The sequence below is a fragment of the Schistosoma haematobium genome, chromosome 2 (assembly GCF_000699445.3).
Source record: "Schistosoma haematobium chromosome 2, whole genome shotgun sequence".
NCBI lineage: Eukaryota > Metazoa > Platyhelminthes > Trematoda > Strigeidida > Schistosomatidae > Schistosoma > Schistosoma haematobium.
The window spans coordinates 19,483,570-19,505,994 of record NC_067197.1 but is presented as its reverse complement, the minus strand read 5'-3'; the positions used below and the strand labels follow the sequence as shown (position 1 = coordinate 19,505,994).

Sequence of the window (22,425 nt, the reverse complement as noted above, 5' to 3'; positions counted from 1 at the left end):
AATCTGCCACAATGATGTATGTACATTCATTCTTCGTCTTCTCTTAGATTCCAAGTTTCTAAATCACATTAAAGTTCTCTTATTATTTCACTGATTTGTGTTTTCTCGAATCGAGGCTTCGCTGTCTAGTCTTTTCCATCATCACCAGTACTGGTACTACCTCTGTTACTACGGGGTTTGCTCTGACCGTTTTATTTCACACTGCTAATGGAGCATAGCAACTTGAACTGATGTACACATTACCGGTTTCTACGCTTAATATGACTGATTAATTCGACATATCATATTTGGATTTTCCTTAATAGTCAGAATCCAAATTAAGCGTTACGAAAATGGTCAACGACTTCATTCAACAAATGGTAATTATTTTCACAGGAAGAGGTAAGTCGTATGTGCTCACGATCATATGTTTCGGAATGGACTTAGAATCATTTAATAACTCTACCGAACAATACTAAATCGAACCTGTAGATTTCCAATAAAGTGATCAAATCAACTTATGTTTCTTCTATGCTCTAATCTTCATCAAAATCTTTGTACATTTACATTATAAATGACCTAACTGAATGAGATTTATGACACAGAATTCTTTTGTGTTGTAGCTTTTCTTGTAATACTGCTGTTAATATATTTTAGTGCCCGTGGTTAACTCTGTAGTGATTGGACTATAATAGTTTCGTAAATACTCTATCGAAAAATCTCGTCAATAACAACGTAAGTATAGAAAGTGGGATACGAAATTATTTGTGGAACGTATATTTCAGACATTTGATAACCCAGATGAAATATATATGAACCGGAGTAGGAGAAATAGCCAACCTAGTGAGTAATAGGTGGTTCAATCTCGAAACATGAAAGTGATAAAAGTATATAGACATATGTCCTGCCATACATATTTCCTCAAAGTCACATAACTAAATGATAGAATGACTGGAAAGATTAGAATAAACGTTAGAAGAAATCACATAGGAGTTTATCAACACCAATTGTTACACTATCGTTGACACTGTTGAGTGAAGCTAACATCTTTAATGGGTATTCTACGCTTGATTAGTTTCCAAAAGAGAGTTAACTTACGTATTAGCACACATATCTTCTTTAGATGTTTCATAAAAACAGTTTTCTGATTGATCCTTGGGTATACGCATAGATCCCTGAAACAAATCAAAAATGAATATTGATAGCGTTTGATTTCAATAAATTAAAATGTCTAGATTATTTTGCAATATTTCATGTAGATATATTTGGTAAAATTATGAGATATTTTAGTAAAGAATAAAAGCATTGTAATGCAGTTTATTATGTTAATTCATTAAACATGTGAACTGAACGAATTCATTGATTAGTTATTATGTAATCAGAAAAAAAATCAGTGACTGTTAGACTGCACTGCATGAAAAAGTGTAGGATTTTTTTATCACGATTCATGAGATAGTCGTATTGTTATTTAAAAAAAATTATTTTATTCCTGAAGACGTATTCATACATTATTTCCCTTTGAATGTTGACTTTTAAGACTAGTTTTTGTAGTTTTTATTTCCTGATACCCTTCATTATTTCAAAACTATATGGTCTGTGTTTAGTGTTTACGGTTGTTAACACAATTACTTCTATTTATTCACCTTTAGTGTGGAGTTGATTTTTACTTCCTGTGTTAATGTGGAGTGTGGAACTTGGAGGGACACTTTTATTTAGGCGAAATCCTACGCTTTTTTAAGGGATTTTCGTTTTCATGCACGTTTTTGCATCAATTCGATTGTAAAATCAGTAGTGTAGTTGTGGTATTTATACGAATAGATGAGATTTTTGTACCTGATTGAGCGAATTTCGAATATAATACGTTCAGTTGTGCTATTTTGTTCTACCTGTCTTAAGTTGAATTGTTTTACTGGAATTCTTAGTTAGCACATCATCCAGAATACTTCAAAATATCATCGTACTATAAAGATATTTTTTCATTTATTGACTGTGAATCGAACTCCGCCTGTAGCTCTTCTAGAGTTACTGCCGGTCCCAAGCCCGGGTAAAGGAGGAGGGTTGGGCATGGGGTTAGCGTCCCCATCCCGTAGAAAACTAACTCGCTAAAAAAACGCTTACCAGAAAAAATAATTCAAACCATTTTAACTCTGCCCTGAGAGTTAGAAGGTCTTCATTTAGAAGAATTATGACGCTTCATGGTGAAAGCCGAATTCCTTCGGAAGCCACGAGGCCGATGCCCCTTCTAACAACCAGAGCAAAAATTTTTATAGGTACATGGAACGTTAGAACAATGTGGGAAACCGGGAAGACCAGCCAAATAGCAACGGAAATGAGGAGATACAACTTGGCAGTACTGGGAATCAGCGAAACCCACTGGACCCAAGCTGGACAGAAAAGGCTAGCTACGGGAGAGATGCTGCTATACTCCGGTCACGAAGAGGAAAATGCTCCACACACACAGGGAGTTGCTCTTATGCTGTCCAAAGTAGCACGAAATGCACTTGTAGGATGGGAATCCCACGGATCCAGAATCATCAAAGCATCATTCAAAACAAAGAAGGAGGGGATCTTAATGAATATTATCCAATGTTATGCACCCACCAATGATAGCAACGACGACATTAAAGATCAATTCTACGAGCGGCTGCAGTCAATCATAGAGAAATGCTCAAGAAAGGACCTCACCATTCTGATGGGAGATCTAAATGCCAAGGTCGGAATAGACAACACTGGATATGAAGATATTATGGGACGACATGGACTGGGAGAGAGGAACGAAAATGGAGAAAGATTTGCAAATTTGTGTGCATTCAACAAATTAGTCATAGGAGGCACAATATTTCCACACAAACGTATACACAAGGCTACATGGATCTCACCGGACCACACTACAGAGAACCAGATAGACCATATTTGCATAAAAAAATTCCGAAGGACAATGGAAGATGTGAGAACCAGGAGAGGAGCTGACGTAGCTTCAGATCACCACCTAGTTGTAGCCAATTTAAAACTGAAGCTAAAAAGAACTGGACAAGTGGACAAACAGCAATACAAAGGTTCAATACAGCCTTCCTTCGAGATACTGACAAACTCAATGAATTCAAGATAGCTCTCAACAACAGATTCCAAGCGTTTCAAGATCTACTGAAGGAAGAAGAAACTACCATGGAGGACAACTGGAAAGGCATCAAAGAAACATTGACTTCAACGTGTCAAGAGGTTCTGGGCCTAAAGAAACACCATCATAAGGAATGGATCTCTATAGAAACACTGGACAAGATCAAAGAAAGGAAGAACAAGAAGACAGCAATTAACAACAGCCGAACACGAGCAGAGAAAGTCCAAGCACAAGCTGAATACATAGAAGCAAACAAGCAAGTGAAGAGGAGCATTAGAGCCGACAGGAAGAAATACGTGGAAGAATTAGCAACGACGGCAGAAAAAGCTGCTAGAGAAGGAAATATGAAACAGCTCTACGATACAACGAAGAAACTATCAGGGAAATACAGTAAACCAGAGAGGCCGGTCAAAGACAAAGAAGGCAAGCCAATCACTGAAATTCAACAACAGCGAAACAGATGGGTAGAATACTTCGAGGAACTCCTGAATAGGCCGGCTCCAATGAATCCACCGAACATCGAAGCAGCACACACAGATCTTCCTATAGATGTCAACCCACCAACGACGGAAGAAATTAGAATGGCCGTCAGACAAATCAAGAACGGGAAAGCAGCAGGACCCGACAACATACCAGCTGAAGCACTGAAATCAGACGTCGAAGTAACCACAAGCATGCTTTACCCTCTATTCAAAAAGATTTGGGAGGAGGAACAAGTGCCAATGGACTGGAAAGAAGGACACCTCATCAAGATTCCAAAGAAAGGAGATCTGAGCAAATGTGAAAACTACAGAGGCATTACACTACTGTCAATACCAGGGAAAGTCTTCAACAGGGTGTTGCTGAACCGGATGAAGGATGCAGTAGATGCCCAACTTCGAGATCAACAAGCTGGATTCCGAAAGGATCGGTCGTGCACAGACCAAATTGCAACACTACGGATCATCGTCGAACAATCAGTTGAGTGGAACTCGTCACTATACATCAACTTCATTGATTATGAAAAGGCATTCGACAGTGTAGATAGGAGGACATTATGGAAACTTCTTCGACACTACGGAGTTCCTGAGAAGATTGTCAATATTATCCGGAACTCATACGACGGACTACAGTGCAAGGTAGTGCATGGAGGACAGCTGACAGATGCATTCCAAGTAAGGACCGGAGTCAGACAAGGCTGTTTACTCTCTCCATTCCTCTTTCTTCTGGTGGTCGACTGGATTATGAAGACCTCGACATCTGAAGGAAAACACGGAATACAATGGACAGCTCAGAACCAATTAGACGATCTGGACTTCGCAGATGACCTAGCCCTCCTATCACGTACACGTGAACAGATTCAGATAAAGACAGCCAATGTAGCAGCAGTCTCTGCATCAGTAGGCCTCAGCATACACAAAGGGAAAACCAAGGTCCTCAAATTCAAAGCGGAGAACAGCAATCCAATCACCCTTGATGGCGAAACTCTGGAAGATGTAGAATCCTTCACATATCTGGGAAGCATCGTCGATAGACATGGAGGTTCAGATGCAGACGTAAAGGCGAGGATTGGCAAAGCAAGGGCCGCATTCCTACAATTGAAGAACATATGGAACTCAAAACAACTTTCAACCAATATCAAAGTGAGAATCTTCAATACGAACGTCAAGGCAATTCTACTGTATGGAGCTGAAACTTGGAGAACTACAACAACCACAATCAAGAAAGTACAAGTATTTATAAATGGCTGTCTACGCAAGATACTCAACATCCATTGGCCGGATACCATCAGCAATAACCTTCTGTGGGAGAGAACAAACCAACTTCCAGCTGAAGAGGAAATTAGGAAAAGACGATGGAAATGGATAGGACATACATTACGCAAATCGTCAAACTGCATCACGAGGCAAGCTCTAACTTGGAATCCTGAAGGGAAGCGGAAAAGAGGAAGGCCAAAGAACACATTACGTCGGATAATAGAAGCAGATATGAAAAGGATGAATTACAACTGGAAGGAGCTGGAAAGGATTGCCCAGGACAGGGTTGGATGGAGAATGCTGGTGAGCGACCTATGCTCCTTCACGAGGAGTAACAGGTGTAAGTAAGTAAGTAAGTAAGTAAGACTGTGAATCGACGTTTAAGTACTTCATAAACCAGTATACAATAAATTAGTCAGTCCTAACAACTTGTACAGAAATATTTATAGATTTTCATAGAAATCACACAACTTGTTGTCGTCAGAAAGGTTATGACAGTAAGTGAAATGAGTCAGTACACAAGTAACTCAATATTTATTTGATAAAAGTATTTTCAAGTAAAACTTGAACAATATAATTATTTTCCATAATTCATTGGTTGAGTGTATATACATTAGTAACTAGTGATTAACAAAATTTATCTAACAGTTTGTTTAGGTAATATTTAAGGCATGTAAATCTACCTCCGAAAGATATCGAGTTACTTGACTTGGAAGTATTTTCGTCGTGAAAAGTTTGGCTTTTACCTCTTACAAAGTAGATCATTTATGTGACTAATAATTTATTCTAGTGAGTGTCAAGAGAATTTTCTTCACTATGAAACTGTAAAATACGATTGTTGAAAATGAAAATGCGTTTATGTAAACATTTGTTCTAGACATATCTTACCTATACTCTTAAAGCAGCTCAAGGGTTTAATAGAACCACTGAATATTTGCAGGTAACGTTACGTGTGAAACGCTATAGAAAGCAGTTTAGCTTACAGATTTATTTTTAAGCAATATTCACCAGATAGTTGTTGATTTTATTCATCTTGATGATGCGTCTGATAATATAGGAAAGTTGTCTTTAAAATCTAGGACACTTCTGCCTGTTAGTCTGAGTGAGAAAGCACCTATAAGCATTTCAGTCAGGATTCACAAGACAATTAACACTAGTGATTAGAGATTTCAACTGACAGAACTTTCACTTCTAAACAATATGCCCCGCCCTTTCGTTTGCCTGTTTCTTTGAATGTTACTATTTACTGCTTTTGTATGAATATTTTCATTTTTTTGGTTTTTCATTTATTGATATGAAGTATAGTAAGTTCGAATCTTGTACATCATAATGACAGTAACCCATGGTGTTATTGAAAAATAATTAGAACAACTCAGCGGACAAAATTTTCTTTTCGACACTATCATTTACTCAAGCTGTACAGTCGTAGTTATGGTTCATTCACAAATAAAATAGTCTTTTGAAAGATAGAAGGATTATTACATAGGCCGCAAAAAGTGCTCTACAAACACATCTCCGAACGTCATTCCGCGTGGCATTCGAAAGGTGAACGTAAATCAATCAACAGTTCGATATTAAATCATCTTCTGAACTCTGGTCACATAGTCCCACCTTACAAGTCTTTTAAAATCCTCTGTAAGGTCAGACAATTTGGTTGAAAAGGAGAGTGAATTGATAACTTATGAACTGCATAGGCGTTAGCAATGCACACGCAACAACAAATGCAGGAGAAGACGACCAGAGTAGCAGCAGCCTCAGCAGCAGTAGATCTCAATATACACAAAGGGAAAAGCAAGATTCTCCGACACAACACAGCATGCACCAGTCCAGTCACACTTGACGGAGAAGATTTGGAAGATGTAAAAACCTTTACATATTTGGGCAGCATCATTGATGAGCAGGGTGGATCTGATACAGATGTGAAGGCGCGGATCGGCAAAGCAAGAGCAGCATATTTACAACTGAGGGACATCTGGAACTCAAAGCAAATGTCAACCAACACCAAAGTCAGAATTGTTAATACAAATGTCAAGACAGTTCTACTGTATGGGGCAGAAACCTGGAGAACTACGAAAGCCATCATCCAGAAAATACAGGTGTTTATTAACAGTTGTCTACGCAAAATACTTCGGATCCGTTGGCCGGACACTATTAGCAACAACGTACTGTGGGAGAGAACAAACCAGATCCCAGCGGAGGAAGAAATCAGGAAGAAGCGCTGGAAGTGGATAGGACACACATTGAGGAAAGCACCCAACTGCGTCACAAGACAAGCCCTCACATGGAATCCTCAAGGCCAAAGGAAAAGAGGAAGACCAAAGAACACAATACGCCGGGAAATGGAAATAGACATGAGAAAAATGAACAATAATTGGATGGAACTAGAAAAGAAGGCTCAGGACAGAGTGGGTCGGAGAATACTGGTCGGTGGCCTATGCTCCATTGGGAGTGACAGGCATAAGTAAGTAAGTAAGACGTTAGCAATCCATCTTTTCAAATAAACCTGAACTCTGTGTGCTAAAGAGACACGTGAAAGCCATCATTCTTCGTTGGCCCTAATACTTAATTGTCATAAACGGTAATTTGATTTTATTACATCCTTCAAAGTTTCTTAATTTTAATTATTAGTTTCTATGATCTCCACGCTTCGAGTTTATTCTTCACCCTCCTCACACAATCGTCAAGTGGAAAATTATCCTTCTCACGTTTGATTTCATTTTATTATCTCTCTTTAGTTCTCGATTAATAGGCAATTTTCTTTGACACATGATATGATGTGATAATCCTCCTATCTTTCAAAAGACTATTTCATTTGTAAATTAATTACAAATACGATTGTACAGCTTGAGTAAATGATAGTGTCGAAAATAAAATCTTGTTTGCTGAATTGTCTTAATTTACATTTGATTCAGGTTTTAAACTTTTTTATTTATTCAATTGGTAAATTAGCTGTACTACAGTTTAGCCTAGAAGTCAAAAGCTCATTGGTTACGTTTTTGATTTTAACTGACATAGGTTAGGAAAAACGTAACATACCATCCTCTCTAAAGTCAGACAGATAAAGTTTACGTGAGCATTAAGATGTATAATACACATCCTACTTCCAAACACATGTATTCAACTAGCTAACAGTTTTAGAAATAAAATAGGAAGAGGGATTTTTAATAGCATAGCTTACCTGATCTGTACCATCGAAAGCATAACGAGCAAATGATTTATTTAGGCTTGGATTATTTGAATAACACTGATATGGATCTTGACGATAATGCATATTCGGCGTATAAGCACGTGTTATAAAATCTGAATTCACTACACCATAATCTTGTAAAGAACTCCTTGATGGTTGTTTAGTGTGATTACCTAAATAAAATAAAAATAACAATAAATTGTAGTAACAATAATACAAGAAGCAAGATTTATGTTGATCTCCATATTTTTCAATGAACTGGTTAATATAAATGACAGTGCAATGAATATCATATTTTCAAATCACTAGCAACATGTGGAGGAACAGTCTAGTGAATAATCCTGTGGTGTGTGCTACTTATATTGACATAAGTAGTATATGATGTTAGTCGTGAACAGAAGGTCTGGCAACAGAGAGACAAGAGGATCGAACAGTAAAGAATCGAAACAAAATGAAATTTGTATGAAAATGTAAGAACAATGAAATATGAGTCATTTTGGGACAATCGAGGGACATTTTGCAAATTGAGCATTTACTTTATGATTGCTAGATTTTATTAACAAGTCCTGTGGTTCTGTGTTAAATACATTCAATTGTCCCCACCCGTGTTCTTGTTCACTACAATCCAAGTGTTAGGCGTATATTAGTAGGTAAAAGTCGGTTACTGTGGTCGCGAAGGTTCTATGGTTGGGGAAATGTGGATATGTGTTAGGTAGGCCTATTCACCACCTACTTCAGTTTAGTGCACTGATAAACAGGAAGTTAAAGGCTTCTCAGTTGACGTCACTGTGATAATCGTAATTTATAGTTAGAGACTTTAGGTGGTATGTATAAAAAAATGCTTACAATAGTACAGATGCATTATTTTATTTTTCTCCCATTAAATTCTGAACAGAGTATGATTATTTGGCTGAACATATATTTGTACTACGTTGTATCCTGTTAACATTTCCCTATCATTTACCGAATGGCAAAACATTTTTTAAAATTTTAAATGCAACGTTGGTTTAAATAATTCCAAGGGAAACATGAGATTTACTGAGTGTTACATTTCTTTGATTTTTTGTTTTAAAAAAACCCTCATTATAATAATCATTAAAATCATACAATGAAGATACAACTAATTTAAAATGAACATTCAAAATGTTAGTTTTATCATGAGTATTTAAAAAATATATATCATAAGTAAAAAATATATCCCCAAATAATCTTAAGGTGAATTACCATTACATGTGTTTTAGCTGTATTTCCCACAATATCCATAAATTTTCATGTAAGTTTACTAACAGAAAGAAAAATGTTGGTTATATGTGATTTTACAACTTCAATTTTGCAGTATACTCGACCTAAATGTACTGAAGATGTACATATATATCTTCCTCTCCCCATATATATATATCATATATCATATAATAATTGGTATTTATAGTTGTAAATTGAGTTAATTAGGTAGAAATTGTAAAATCATATTTATCTAGTTTTCATTATAGTATAGAATGTATATAAGGACATGATATAATTCTTTCATAAGTACTATACTAATAATTCATTTACTCTAGTAATGATATAATAAGAATGACATGTTTAATATACAAACGCCCTGGTATGGCCGAGAGCAGGGTGGGTTCGCCCTCCCTCTCGAAATACTCTCACACGGCCGCGCGTATACAGCCTCTGCCAGGGAAGTCCTACTCACTGCCTTCTCGTGGCGGGGGTGTTGTTTACGAAAATGAGAGGACGAAAAGCGAATGTCCGGCGCTTTAACCGGATTCCAAATCTATGGTGCACATGGGCACCAGTATCCTGCGGGAACAAATGGCGTATGAACCAATTTTCGGTCACCGGCTACCATGGGACTGCATCTCCTCACGATGCCCCACTGCCTTGTGGGTTAGACCTTTAGGTCAAAGGCTCGGGGAGTGGCCCCCTAAGATAACCACCTGCTTCGGTCTGGGCACCCGGGCAGTATCGCAGCCCACACGCAATTAATGAACTGAAATTGTGTGGCGCATATATATTTGGCGCACTCCTGTACCAATATATATGTGTTCAAATAATAAAAAAAAATTTGTGTACATGTACAGATTGTTTATATGAATATATGGGAGATTAGTTAAATTGTAAAAAAATCTATATTCTTTCTTTAAAGGACTAACTTTGTATTCAAATTAGTTTATTTGAAACAGTACAAAAGAAACAAACCAACATAAAACTAATCTAACATTTAATTAGTATTAGACTGTTATGATACTTTCTTTTAACTTTATTTATCCATTAATCATTTGCCAAAACATTCAGAATCATGTATTGAAAAGAATCAAGTAATAATAATAATTCTCAAGTTGAAATCATGAGCCAATTGAAGCTAGACCACCATGGAAAACCTGGAAGCACTGGACGGCCGTTTCGTCCTAGTATGGGACTCCTCAGCAGTGCGCATCCACGAACCCGCTTCCAGGTTTTCCATGGTGGTCTAGCTTCAATTGGCTCATGATTTCAACTTGTGAAATTTCTAAAAATCTCCACAAAACCCATTCTGATAATAATAATTCTATTTGTGATACTTTCAAGTTTTATATTAAGATTTTAAATGAGATATTATAATGATATGCTGTTGTTAAGTGAATTAAACATTATTTCAATGTTTTCTCTATCAGGTAGTAGTGAAAACTACCATCCAGATTAGTGTTATATTTCATTTGTTTAAACTATGTTGTTTATTTAAATAGTTTCCTGTTTGTTTGGTATCATAATTACTTCAAGCTAGAACTTTTGAAAATAATCCCTTTCGTATTGTATTAACTAACACTTTTTACCTGTCATAGATAAGAGAAAAAGAATATATATATATATATATATATATATATATATATATAATAGACCTTTTACTAAGTATATCAGTGATGGGACTCCAGTTTAAGTAGAATCGATTAAAACATGACTAAATAATCATCTTACTCATAAGTTACACGAAATAAAAGGACTAAAAATAAATAAAAATTTAAGTTGTTTTTATTGTATCCTGATCTGTTTAATATGAGTCGACTGATTCATTGAAATATAATAGATAAGAATATGAATATGAAAGAGTCAGTGACAAGGTTGGTCTAAATATGCCCAAATGATGTGATCAGAAGTGAAAAAATTATTAGAGTTAATGTCAAATTTGCGTAAAACACTATCAGTGACCTTTTGGAATCACTTGCCTTTACGGATTCATCAAGAATAAACCGATCGGTATATTTAGATTTATCTTGAACCAACCATACAGTCTTTTAGAAGCTGTCTTTTTGAACTACGGAATATTTTATTTATAGTATTTAGATAGATAGGAAATCATAGATTATAAGATAAAAAAATATTTGTTATTTAGTTTTGTTATATTTATTTAATTAATGTTTTCTGGATTTTTCTTGTCATGGTTGATATTACTTACACAATATGTTATGAGACTTGCTCGAATACTTCAAATAACAGCCACTTAATTGTGCATGTTTAGAGTCCTTATGTATAAGAATAGTTAAACACAAAATGTTTATGCATTATACCGCTTTATTCATATTTTGATATCAGCATATATATAGGGAGAGAGAGATCAAGAAAGGAAGAGAGATTTTGCAAAGACCCATAACTTAAACTAAGGTGAAGTTAATTAATCAACGAAAATTTCATTGATTTGCAGCAAACTAATAATCATAACATTATTTTACAATTCAATTCCTTTTGTTTATATGCTTACCTTTATTATAACGAAATCCACATACTCTTTGACGGCATATACACAGAAGTATTAATCCTACTATTAACAGAATCCCGACAGTGACCGCTGCACCGATAATAAACTGAATTGGGATATCTTCTGTAAACAAGAAATATATATACAAAGTATATTTTAGTGATAAAAATTTCTCAATAAAATGGCATTAGGTTTATATATACATATGAAATAACTAACCTTGATGACTGAGACGTATTAATTTCCAATCTGATCCATAGCCGTTCTTCACAGAACAATTATATTGACCGAAATCACTCATCATCACATGTGCAATATGAAGAACAAGTACCACACCACCGATAAATTCTTCTTGTTCAAATTTATGACTAATTAAATAAATATCAAAAGGTAGTGAAGAAAATGAAGATTATTAACATGATTGATAAAGCAAACGGTTTAAAAAGTGGGATGATAAATCAAAGTTTATCACAACCATATGCTATTATTAGCGTAATACATTTCGAGTGACCTGATAATGCATTATCTTGTAGATCGGTTTATGTATGTTAAAAAGTGACCAAGTAGGGTTATGTAAGATATAAGATTCTGAGAAAAATTAATATAAATCTTAAGACACTGGATAGTTAGCCAATATTCTCAAAGTAAGTTTGGTTTAAGTACAAACTCCTTTAAACATTCTGAGAGGAGAAAGGTAACATTTCCTAATGGTTTGGTTTAAAAATACCTAAGCATCTATCCTAGAAAACTTTCATGGCAAATCGCAAAGTTAACATTACTCTTATGATCTGTTTTATTTGAGTTTGTCAATAGAAGAGTCAGTCTTACGTAGAATTCATGATCGCCATTCTTTAAATACATATATATCCATATGCGTATGGCAGAGGTCTTAAGATGTGACATTATTTACACGCTGTTTCCACTTTCAATAGAGAAGGAATATTGTATTGTTCTGTTAGATCATATTGTTCTCATAAATGTCGTCTTTTCATAGGAATACCTGTTTCAAAGCAAAAAGCCTTGTCAATAAACCAAAATTTATTGAAAAAACAGTTTATCAATTAAACTTGATTCTCATTTTTTTTTGTTGAGTCGATCTGACAGTATATAGTTAGAATTAAATTGAAACAAATTTTTAAAATATACACAGCATACAATATAGTTTGATAAGTTTAAGTATAAAAACATAAATGTGTATCGATGATCAATATATGTCATTGCTGGAATGAGTGACAAAAGGCAACCTTTTATATTATTCTACACTACTGACTAGTAAGGTAACAGCGTTAGAACTGTTTGAAAATTTTTGGCACGATTTTAAGACATTTGATAATGCTTACCATATTTTAAGATGTAAACCCACAGTAAATTTGTTCTAACATCGATTTTTCCAATTTTTAGACTAACTAGCTAGAGCGGGGCTATTTGAAAGACTCCTGTTTTGGGGATTAGTTTTTTTTAATATAATGTGGAATTAAATCCAAACAGGAAAAACAGCCATCTAGTTTATAAATCTGCTTTGTATAGATTTCAACTCCCTTTTATAAATGTAAGCCGTTAGTAAATACTACTCTCAGTTGAGAAAAACTGTCTTGATACTTGGTAACAAAGGCAAATTACTGTTTATTTGGTTCGGTCGGGACAGTTTGTGAGATGTAGAGTTTCGTTGTGGCATTTCTTTTATTATTCATATTACATCAAAATTTGATACTGGATGGATTATTGAGAGCTTATTTTAGATAGTTAGAATTGACTACTTATAAGTAGCCTGACATTTTGACTTTAAGATCATTTGAAGTCTTTTACGTAGGAGCTCGTGAAAATATATTTATTTTATCCATTTATCAGTAAAACCCTAGTCATTGAAGTTCATCCTCTGTACAATATCAAAGTATGCGTAGAATTTCATGCCATCGGTTGAGATTCTTTGAACATAATAAATTTTCGACTCAAGATATAAGTTAAATACGGTATTTTCATGTCTGAATTATCGGTTTTTTTCATGGATGTTGTTTTTGACATTACTTCCCTGATTATCTTTGTTCCCTCTTACCCTCCAAATTTCTAGTTGACCTTTTACCTTTTTATAGAAATATTCTTAACGACTATATGTGTGATCAGATTGTTCGTAATGTAATGCGCCAATATACCACATAGTTCTGATAATCTTCAACATACTACACTATCTGAATTCACCGATGCACATTTCAGGCATACCACAATATTTAACCCGAAACAGGTTGACATATCATGTAGGCATTATCAACATTATCGTAATGTTGATAATGGTCTCAATTTTTTTTAAAAAATGAGCTAGTATAAGCAAAACGTTTGATTTCACTTTTATGAATACTGTCACTTTAATAGAATAACACAGGCAAATTATTAGATTTTTCCATTGCAAAAATTTATTAACAGTTCATTTAAGGGAATGAAAATTTAGCTTAATGGAAATAAGGGGGTATAGACAACATTTATTTTATTATTTGATTTAGTTTTTTGTATAGCTCTTATCTGTAAACATATTAGATATTGTTAGATCTTTAAAATATGATTGAACTCAGTTTAATTACACCTGGAATATTGGTATCCCAATGATTATATATATATGTATATAAACTTACTGTGAATCTGGCTGAATTGGATTACCATTGAAATACCAATGCGTTTGACCAGAAGGTGGAAGTGGCACTGAATTCACTGTACAACGTAATCTGGCTGGTTGACCTAAATAAGCATGAACTATTGGGTTTGGCTGAATACGAGGAGGTTCTTCAGTGAAATAAATTTGAAAAATAAAAATAAGAACTAGTTAATCAATTTCAATTGATTTTAAGTTCCAATTGTAATTATATGAGACAAATGGATAACTAAAAGATTGTGGCGCCACAATGGAGAAGGCGGAATTCTGTAGAGGCATTTTACTATTAAATAACTGAATATTAAAATTTCAGTTAAAATTAAAACGTATTTCAGAAATATATGTGACAATTTTAGATCCCTGAACACATTATTAAAGCCAAAATTTTCACAAACATTCAAAATGTTGTAAAGCTTTGATGCATTCGCCTTTGATTAATTAGAACTACCTACTAGTAGAACCAATGACAAAATCTTCTCCAACTTGTAAAGTTAATTGTTACAATCAAAAACCTCATTATTCGGCAACTCAAACAATGACTGTGTAAACATAGTTTAATTAAGGTTACCAAATGATAAATAATACTGTGACAATGAAAACCTAAATGACAATGTTCACTAACTATTAATTACTAAACATGATCAGTCTAGATAGCCTTTAATCTTTAAATAGTATAGCAAACCTGTCTCTTTGCTTGTTAAGAAATATAGCTACATATTTTATCATTATAGATATAAATGAAATATTTAAGTTCAATCATTTTGATAATCTAAATGGAGTTATTTATTTGTGACTGATGCAAACGAATAGTTATCTTGAATTTTATTGTTAATAGTAAAGTGGTAAATTAATTATGCACAAAGAAAGAAGAACATCAACGTATTCTTTCGTTGTTAAATTGTCATTTATAATAGAATATGATATTTGAGTATTTTATCAGAGTATTATTTAATTAAACATATTAGTTATTGGCTTATATAGCATTGTATTATCCTTTTACTTATTCAGCTATTAACTCTGTCTAATAGTAACTTAATTAATGAAATTTTTTTCAACTTGTAAAATAGTTGCGTAATCCGAATAATATTTGAATCAATAAATTGAATTCATATTATCAGAAGGGATTTTGTGGAGATTTTAGTAATTTCAATAGTTGACAATATGAATTCAATAGTTGAAATCATGAGTCAATTGAAGCTAGACCAGGTTTTCCATGGTGATCTAGCTTCACCTGACTCATAATTTCAACTATTGAATTCATATTGTCAACTTTTCCAAAAAAATGGTCAAATGAAAAGAGCAATCAAAGTTTCTTGGAATATAAACTATGATACCAAAATGTAACCAAACTAGCATATAGTCTATGTATAAAAATTAATTGCCTTTTCTTTATATAATTAATCATTAATTAATTCATAACACAATGAAAATTACTCATCATTCATTTGACAATCTAATGAGATAAACATAATATTCCTTGCAAATAATGGGATTCATTTTCATAACAGTCATCCATCAATTAAAAATGAGACAAACTTCTAATCATTCATATCTATTCTTTTGTGAATTTCCTTTTTGTTCTTTTTTTTTGTTGTTGTTGAAATAAACATTGTCATGTGAATGAAAAAAAAACAAGGGAAACAGTCGCATATTTTAAATTAACAAGGTTAAATCTGTCAATCTTTTACAGTATATCAACCTTCAGTCGATATATGAGAGTCCTGTCCCTCAAAGTTAGCTTATTTTAAAAAAAAGTTTTTTTTCTTCGAAAAAAAGATCTATAATGTATTTTCCTTCAATGAAATATATTTCAATTAGTTAGAATGGCAGAATCTAAACATATACTTGTCAGTATTATCTTAATGTTCGATCATCATGTGTTGTTTTCATCTGAATGCATTAATATAGACGAAACTTCTTTTAGCTTCACTTTTACTATTCATTTTCGTGATTAATTTTTATTTAGAACTTATTACGGAGTGATTCATATAGTCAACTGAACTGATTAACTGTCCGATTACTTTTAACTTATGATCTATACTGGTTTGTATTTTCTTACACAGAATATTTTATTTTACAGCTTGTTACAAGCAAATAAAATTAGTTGATACAAAGCGATGTCTGAATTTTAACAAGTGTTAGTCTATGAAAAATGCTGACTGCTAAATAGTGTTAATCGATTAGAGAATGAAATGTAATGGTGTTGTATACTACTTATGCTGACAAATTTAAGTAGTATGTAGTTGCAATCGAAAGTGGAATGCATGGCAGCAGAGGAGTGAATTAAATTGTACAGAAATGAAATCTTAGAGGAATCGAAATAACGATAGAATTAGTGGAATAATGGAGTATGTAAAGGACAACACAACGAAGACATGCAAATGATGTATTTGATATATGATTTTTATAATTTAGTAAGCCTCCTGAGTTCTTTACCACGTGATGACTAACCTGAATGAATGTATAAAAAATTGTACTCAGTGTTTTTTGCAAGTATTTTTGTATTGTCAAGAAGAACGCACTTAGTATCTGAGTAATTGCTTAAGAAGTATGGTGTAGCTAGACAAAATCATGACGTTGTTTTAGTAAGTCGATAACTGCTAATTTCAGAAGTGTGAGAAGTAATGAATTTGTTAGGTAGGAAGTCCAAAATTTAACAGTCTTATACTTTAGTAATATGGGTTAAAACAAATCTTGGTTGCACAAATACATTTGTACTTTAAATTATTCTATCTTTCAGACACTCATTTAGCAAACAGATATATTTTTTCTCAGTATGAGGGAGGGGGTCTTTGCTTCGACCCTATGTGGTGGTGTGGATGCGCATTGCTCAGAAGTCTTGTAATAGATTGAAACAGCTGTTCAACTTCTCCTGGTGTTTATTCGTGGTCTAGCTAAGATCAGTTAACGATTTAACCAATGAAACTATACGTATTGCATTGTTTGTTTACTAGCATCGATTTTGCTCATATTTAACACTTTTCACTCATGATTTACGACGGTTTTCGTCGATATATTTCAAAATATATCATAATGACGTAATGTTGTAACAGTTTTTACATTCCAGTATCCAACATTCTATTCGTTTTTATATCTGAGGTTAAGTTGCGAAATGCATATAACACTGAAAGGATGTCTTAGCTATCGTTACAAAGATACTAGTTTTAAACAATATGATTTAACTTCCAGTAACATTTTGACAGAATCAATTGAGAGACTTAGCTATCTTTGATTGCTACAACTTATTATATAAGTCTGTCCAAATTTTAGTGTTTAACCTTAGGAAATAAACATTAGATATGTACAAAGCAAATGTAAATCAATTTGCCATCTCAATTTATGTTGTTTGTATGATTTGAAAAATTTCTGATATTTTAACCCAATAGTTTATTATGACTATGCACAACGAAGAAAATCATTACAACATCCTAATACTGTAGTTAATAAGTTATTACACTATAGTTTGTACGTTAGGCATTTTATAATATTTCAACATACATTCGTATGAATGTTGAATTGGTTAATAAAAAAAAAAAGACTGAGTTAAATTTAGTCAGAAAATTGACCAGAAGTTCTTAACTTTAATTAATAGGTAATGTATTTCCATTTAAAAAGAATAGACGTAAATAAAACAATTACATAATAACTACTGATGATTGTGTTATGGAGATCTCTTTCTGAATAATAAATGAATAGTAGAGTTCAATAATATATCTTCTGTAAATTTAAACCATAAACAACATGCTTGTTTTTAAATTTGTATATTCTATTAATCATTCGTATTTAGCATAATTTAATTCATTTAAATAATGTTGACAACAATACTACTTAAAACATATATCAATATATTTAACTATAATCAACCCTTCTCTTTTGTATATTATGAAAAAAAGTAACTAAGAAAAAAACTGTATCTGTTAACAATAAAAAACTTTTAAGATGAAGATAGTTATCATTAAATAGACCAGACATATTACAGAAGCGTTAACATTTTAAGTAGCAAGAAAGAAAGAAAAAGAGGAGAGAAAAATGTATTTAATTGTAGGTGAAAAATAACTCATAAACTACGTAATATATCTACTACTACTACTACTACTACTACTACTACTACTACTACTTCTACTACTACTACTACTACTACTACTACTACTTCTACTACTACTACTACTACTACTACTATTGCTATTACTACTACTACTACTTCTACTACTACTACTACTACTACTACTACTACTACTACTACTACTGCTACTACTACTACTACTACTACTACTACTATTACTACTACTACTACTACTACTACTACTACTACTACTACTACTACTACTACTTCTACTACTACTACTACTACTACTATTGCTATTACTACTACTACTACTTCTACTACTACTACTACTACTACTGCTACTACTACTACTACTACTGCTACTACTACTACTACTACTACTACTACTATTACTACTACTACTACTATTACTACTACTACTACTACTACTACTACTACTACTACTACTACTACTACTACTACTACTACTACTACTACTACTACTACTGGAAGAGGTGTTTCCAAATTCCGTATCTTTGAAAGTAAATCCGTTCATTGATATTTTTTTCATAAAAAATAGTAATCACAATGATATTGGAATGTCACTATATATTTCATTATATTTATAAAATTACTTTCAATATATTTTTGTAACCAATTAAATAGATTTTTATTTTCTATAAGTTATATGAAATCGATATAACCCTCTTTATCTAATTTTTAGGTGTTTCATAAGCACTCATTAATTCGTTTGTTTTGTTTTTGTTTTTTCTATTCATTGTTCAAAAAATTAATAATCTTGCCGCGGTTCAAATATTTTTTTCCCTTTTTTATCAGCTACATTTACAATGGAATCATGATTGATTGAATGAATGATAATTATATATATATATATATATATATATATATATATATATATATATATAGTACTATGATTTTTAATATCTATTTATTTGACCGAAGGTTGATTTTACAACTTTCGCAACTGTTTTATATTGTTAAAAATATAAAAATGTAAGTTCTTTTTTATCCAACACTAGGAAAGAAGAAAGACTTATAACTAATAATAAAGCAAAAAAGAAATATTTTTATCATAAATTTTTCTTTTTTTTGTCTATGTTTTTTTCACGAGAATTCCTTTTTAACCTTCATCAGTTTTTGTAGACTAATATACATCCCATACACAGATATACAAATATCTAATGCCAAATCATAAATCATATATATATATATATATATATATATATATATATATATGTACATTCTATTCAGTTACACAATTCACCTACTGGTATTTTGTTATTAGATTAATTGTTGTTAGTGTATAGTTTATATTCTTCCTTAGTTAAGAATATCATTGCTTATATTTATGAGGATAGAAAATCAGTTATATGTATATATAAATTTATCTGTCCACAATGTAAGTAAAATATCAATTTATTTACTTATACCTTCACAAAGTTTGTGTAACATTTTAAATAGAAATGTACAAATCTTCTGTCTGAATCTTAGATCATAATATGAAAATCATGAATTGAAATATCATTCCGTTCTATATATATATATATATATATATATATATATATATATATAGGTATTCACATTTTATGTGAATTAACGCCATACTTATATAAAATACTCATCTGTGTAGTTCTTTTTCTTTATCAAAAATTCAGGACAATAGAATAATGTTTTAGAACAAGCAGTTTTTAATGATTTCATTTTGGAGTCCTATAGTTTTACGTAGATAAGTACTGTTTATTAAATAATTAATGTGATGGATATACAATATTGCCCAGTAAAATATGTATACACCAATGATGATAGTGGAGATTATTGAAATTGTTAGAAAACAGTGTGATTTATGAAAGAATTTTAACATTTGGTTTCATAGTGCAGAAAATGTCCTGTTAAATATCTCCTAGTTTTAGTTTCTTTAAATTATCTCTAGATTCTAAGAAAATCTTTTCAAAAGTTATTTAATTAAATTTTAGTTGTACATGTCACTAAGTAAGCTATATACTACATTGATTTCCTCAAGTTCTTGTGTAAATCTATGAATTCCACTATCTCATATTGGTGACGAATGATTTGATCGATTGGTGTGCGGTTTACAAATGAAATTGATCGTGTGTTAGAAGTAGTTACATGAATTTATCAATTAGATATATCTGTTGGTTATGGATACCTAACTGTATGATATTGAATATGTGTGGTCAACCGAAGTTGAATATTGATGAGATCAAGTTAAACAAATCCAATTGGTAATCTGGCTGTGAATAATTCATATAAAGTGTTATGTATTCATACGTTAGTTTGATTTATTTCGTGGCCTAAATAAATTAATATCAACAGTCGTTGAGTTTCCGCTACCTGTTGTAGGATTTTGGGTTTTCAGCACTAGACATAAGTCAGTTGAGAATTTGCGAATATAACACAATCAAGGAAAAAAGGAGTCAGTCAATTGTCTACCAATAACATTGAATGTAATTAGCATTATAAAATCGATTGGATGTTCAAAAAATGTGGACTACAGTTCAAAACAAGTTGACAGACAATAGAAAAGACTTCGATATTGTCGTGACTTTTCCTGCCTTTCCCTAAACGTTTTATTCATGGTTCATTTTTAAAAAATTATGGTTATGTGAGATAAAATATATCGACGACTTCAAAAAAGCATAAGAAAGCATAAATGACAGTTTCCTTTAAATTGCTCTCTCTTAATATGTCTTAATTTCTTTTATTGTGCTCTAATCTTTGCAAAAATACATTATTTTAGCATCTATTCAACGTATCATAAACATAACTCACTGTACTTTTAGTAAAACAATAAATGATACCTTACTAAAAATAAATGATAATTGACACTGTTTTAGCAAAAGTATCAAAACTTTTGTCACAGATGAAAACAGTATATTCAAATGGTGGTTGAACGAATGAATATTTTCCTAATATAAGATTAGCTTCTAAGGAAAAATCAACTTATCAAACGTGTAGAATTAAAGGATTAGTTTTTGAATTTGCCTGTTTAAAGTTAGAGCCGTATTACTGAATGCCAGTAATGCAATAGTAGATTTCCATTAGAATCTCATCAAAAAATGTAGTCTGCTTGAAACTAAAAACAGCATTTGGTATGAACTATATACACACGCACACACTATTAGCTCACTTCAACACGAAAAAGTGCATTTGAATGCGCAGACGATACTTACTCAAATGAATGAGATCGTGCCAATATAAAATGACTGTGCTTTATTTTTTAACTGGTTCTTCTTCTGACATTATTCAACAGTACATATTTTAAGGATGATTAGCAGCATAATGAAAACCAACCCAGTGAACCATTCCTCTGAATTCACATGCGAGTTTGCATTATGCAGACATATTTTAGGTTAAAGATATTTTAATGACGGTTAGAGATTTGTCTCATCGTTGTAGTTATGACCGTTTGCAGTCCGTCATATGAAACAATTCCAATGAAACTTTTATAAAAAGAAATGACTGATGGAAAATTAGCAGTCTGAAGCACTAATTACTATGGTTACTTTTTATTAGTACTGTATTGCGTTCGACATAGTATTTGAGACATTTTTGAAGAGAAGATGAACTTGGTTAGGTAGCAAATCAATATTTGTAGTTTTTTCAACAATACAACATCAACTGAATTTATAATTCAAGCGAATAGAGCAAACTTACTTCGTCTAGCTATATACATTTGTTTGGATACAGGGGGGAATTCCGGTACAAAAGCTGTACATATATACGTCCCAAAATCTTCTTCTTTTAAATTTTCACGTTTCAGTGAAACACTGCGTGAAAGAACTTCCCTACCACCTTCACGTCTCCATTCAATATGCGGTGTTGGATTACCTATTGCTGGACAATCCATTAAAACATCTTCACCTAGAGATGCTGTGAATAGTAAAGCTGAAGCTTGATGAAATTGAGGTCCAACTAAAATAATCAGAAATAATGATACTTTT

General features: G+C 32.5%; 1 protein-coding gene across 1 annotated transcript in view; it reads right to left on the bottom strand.

Moving 5' to 3' along the window:
* Positions 1-22,425, bottom strand: part of KIRREL3 (Kin of IRRE-like protein 3) — a 119,721-nt gene that overhangs the window by 2,264 nt on the left and 95,032 nt on the right. The window contains exons 8-13 of the mRNA XM_051214531.1: positions 22,139-22,396; positions 14,381-14,528; positions 11,976-12,124; positions 11,760-11,879; positions 8,012-8,193; positions 1,078-1,154 (exon numbers count right to left, since the gene is read on the bottom strand). Coding sequence (XP_051067720.1) covers positions 1,078-1,154; positions 8,012-8,193; positions 11,760-11,879; positions 11,976-12,124; positions 14,381-14,528; positions 22,139-22,396 — 934 coding nt within the window. The remainder of the gene's footprint in view (positions 1-1,077; positions 1,155-8,011; positions 8,194-11,759; positions 11,880-11,975; positions 12,125-14,380; positions 14,529-22,138; positions 22,397-22,425) is intronic.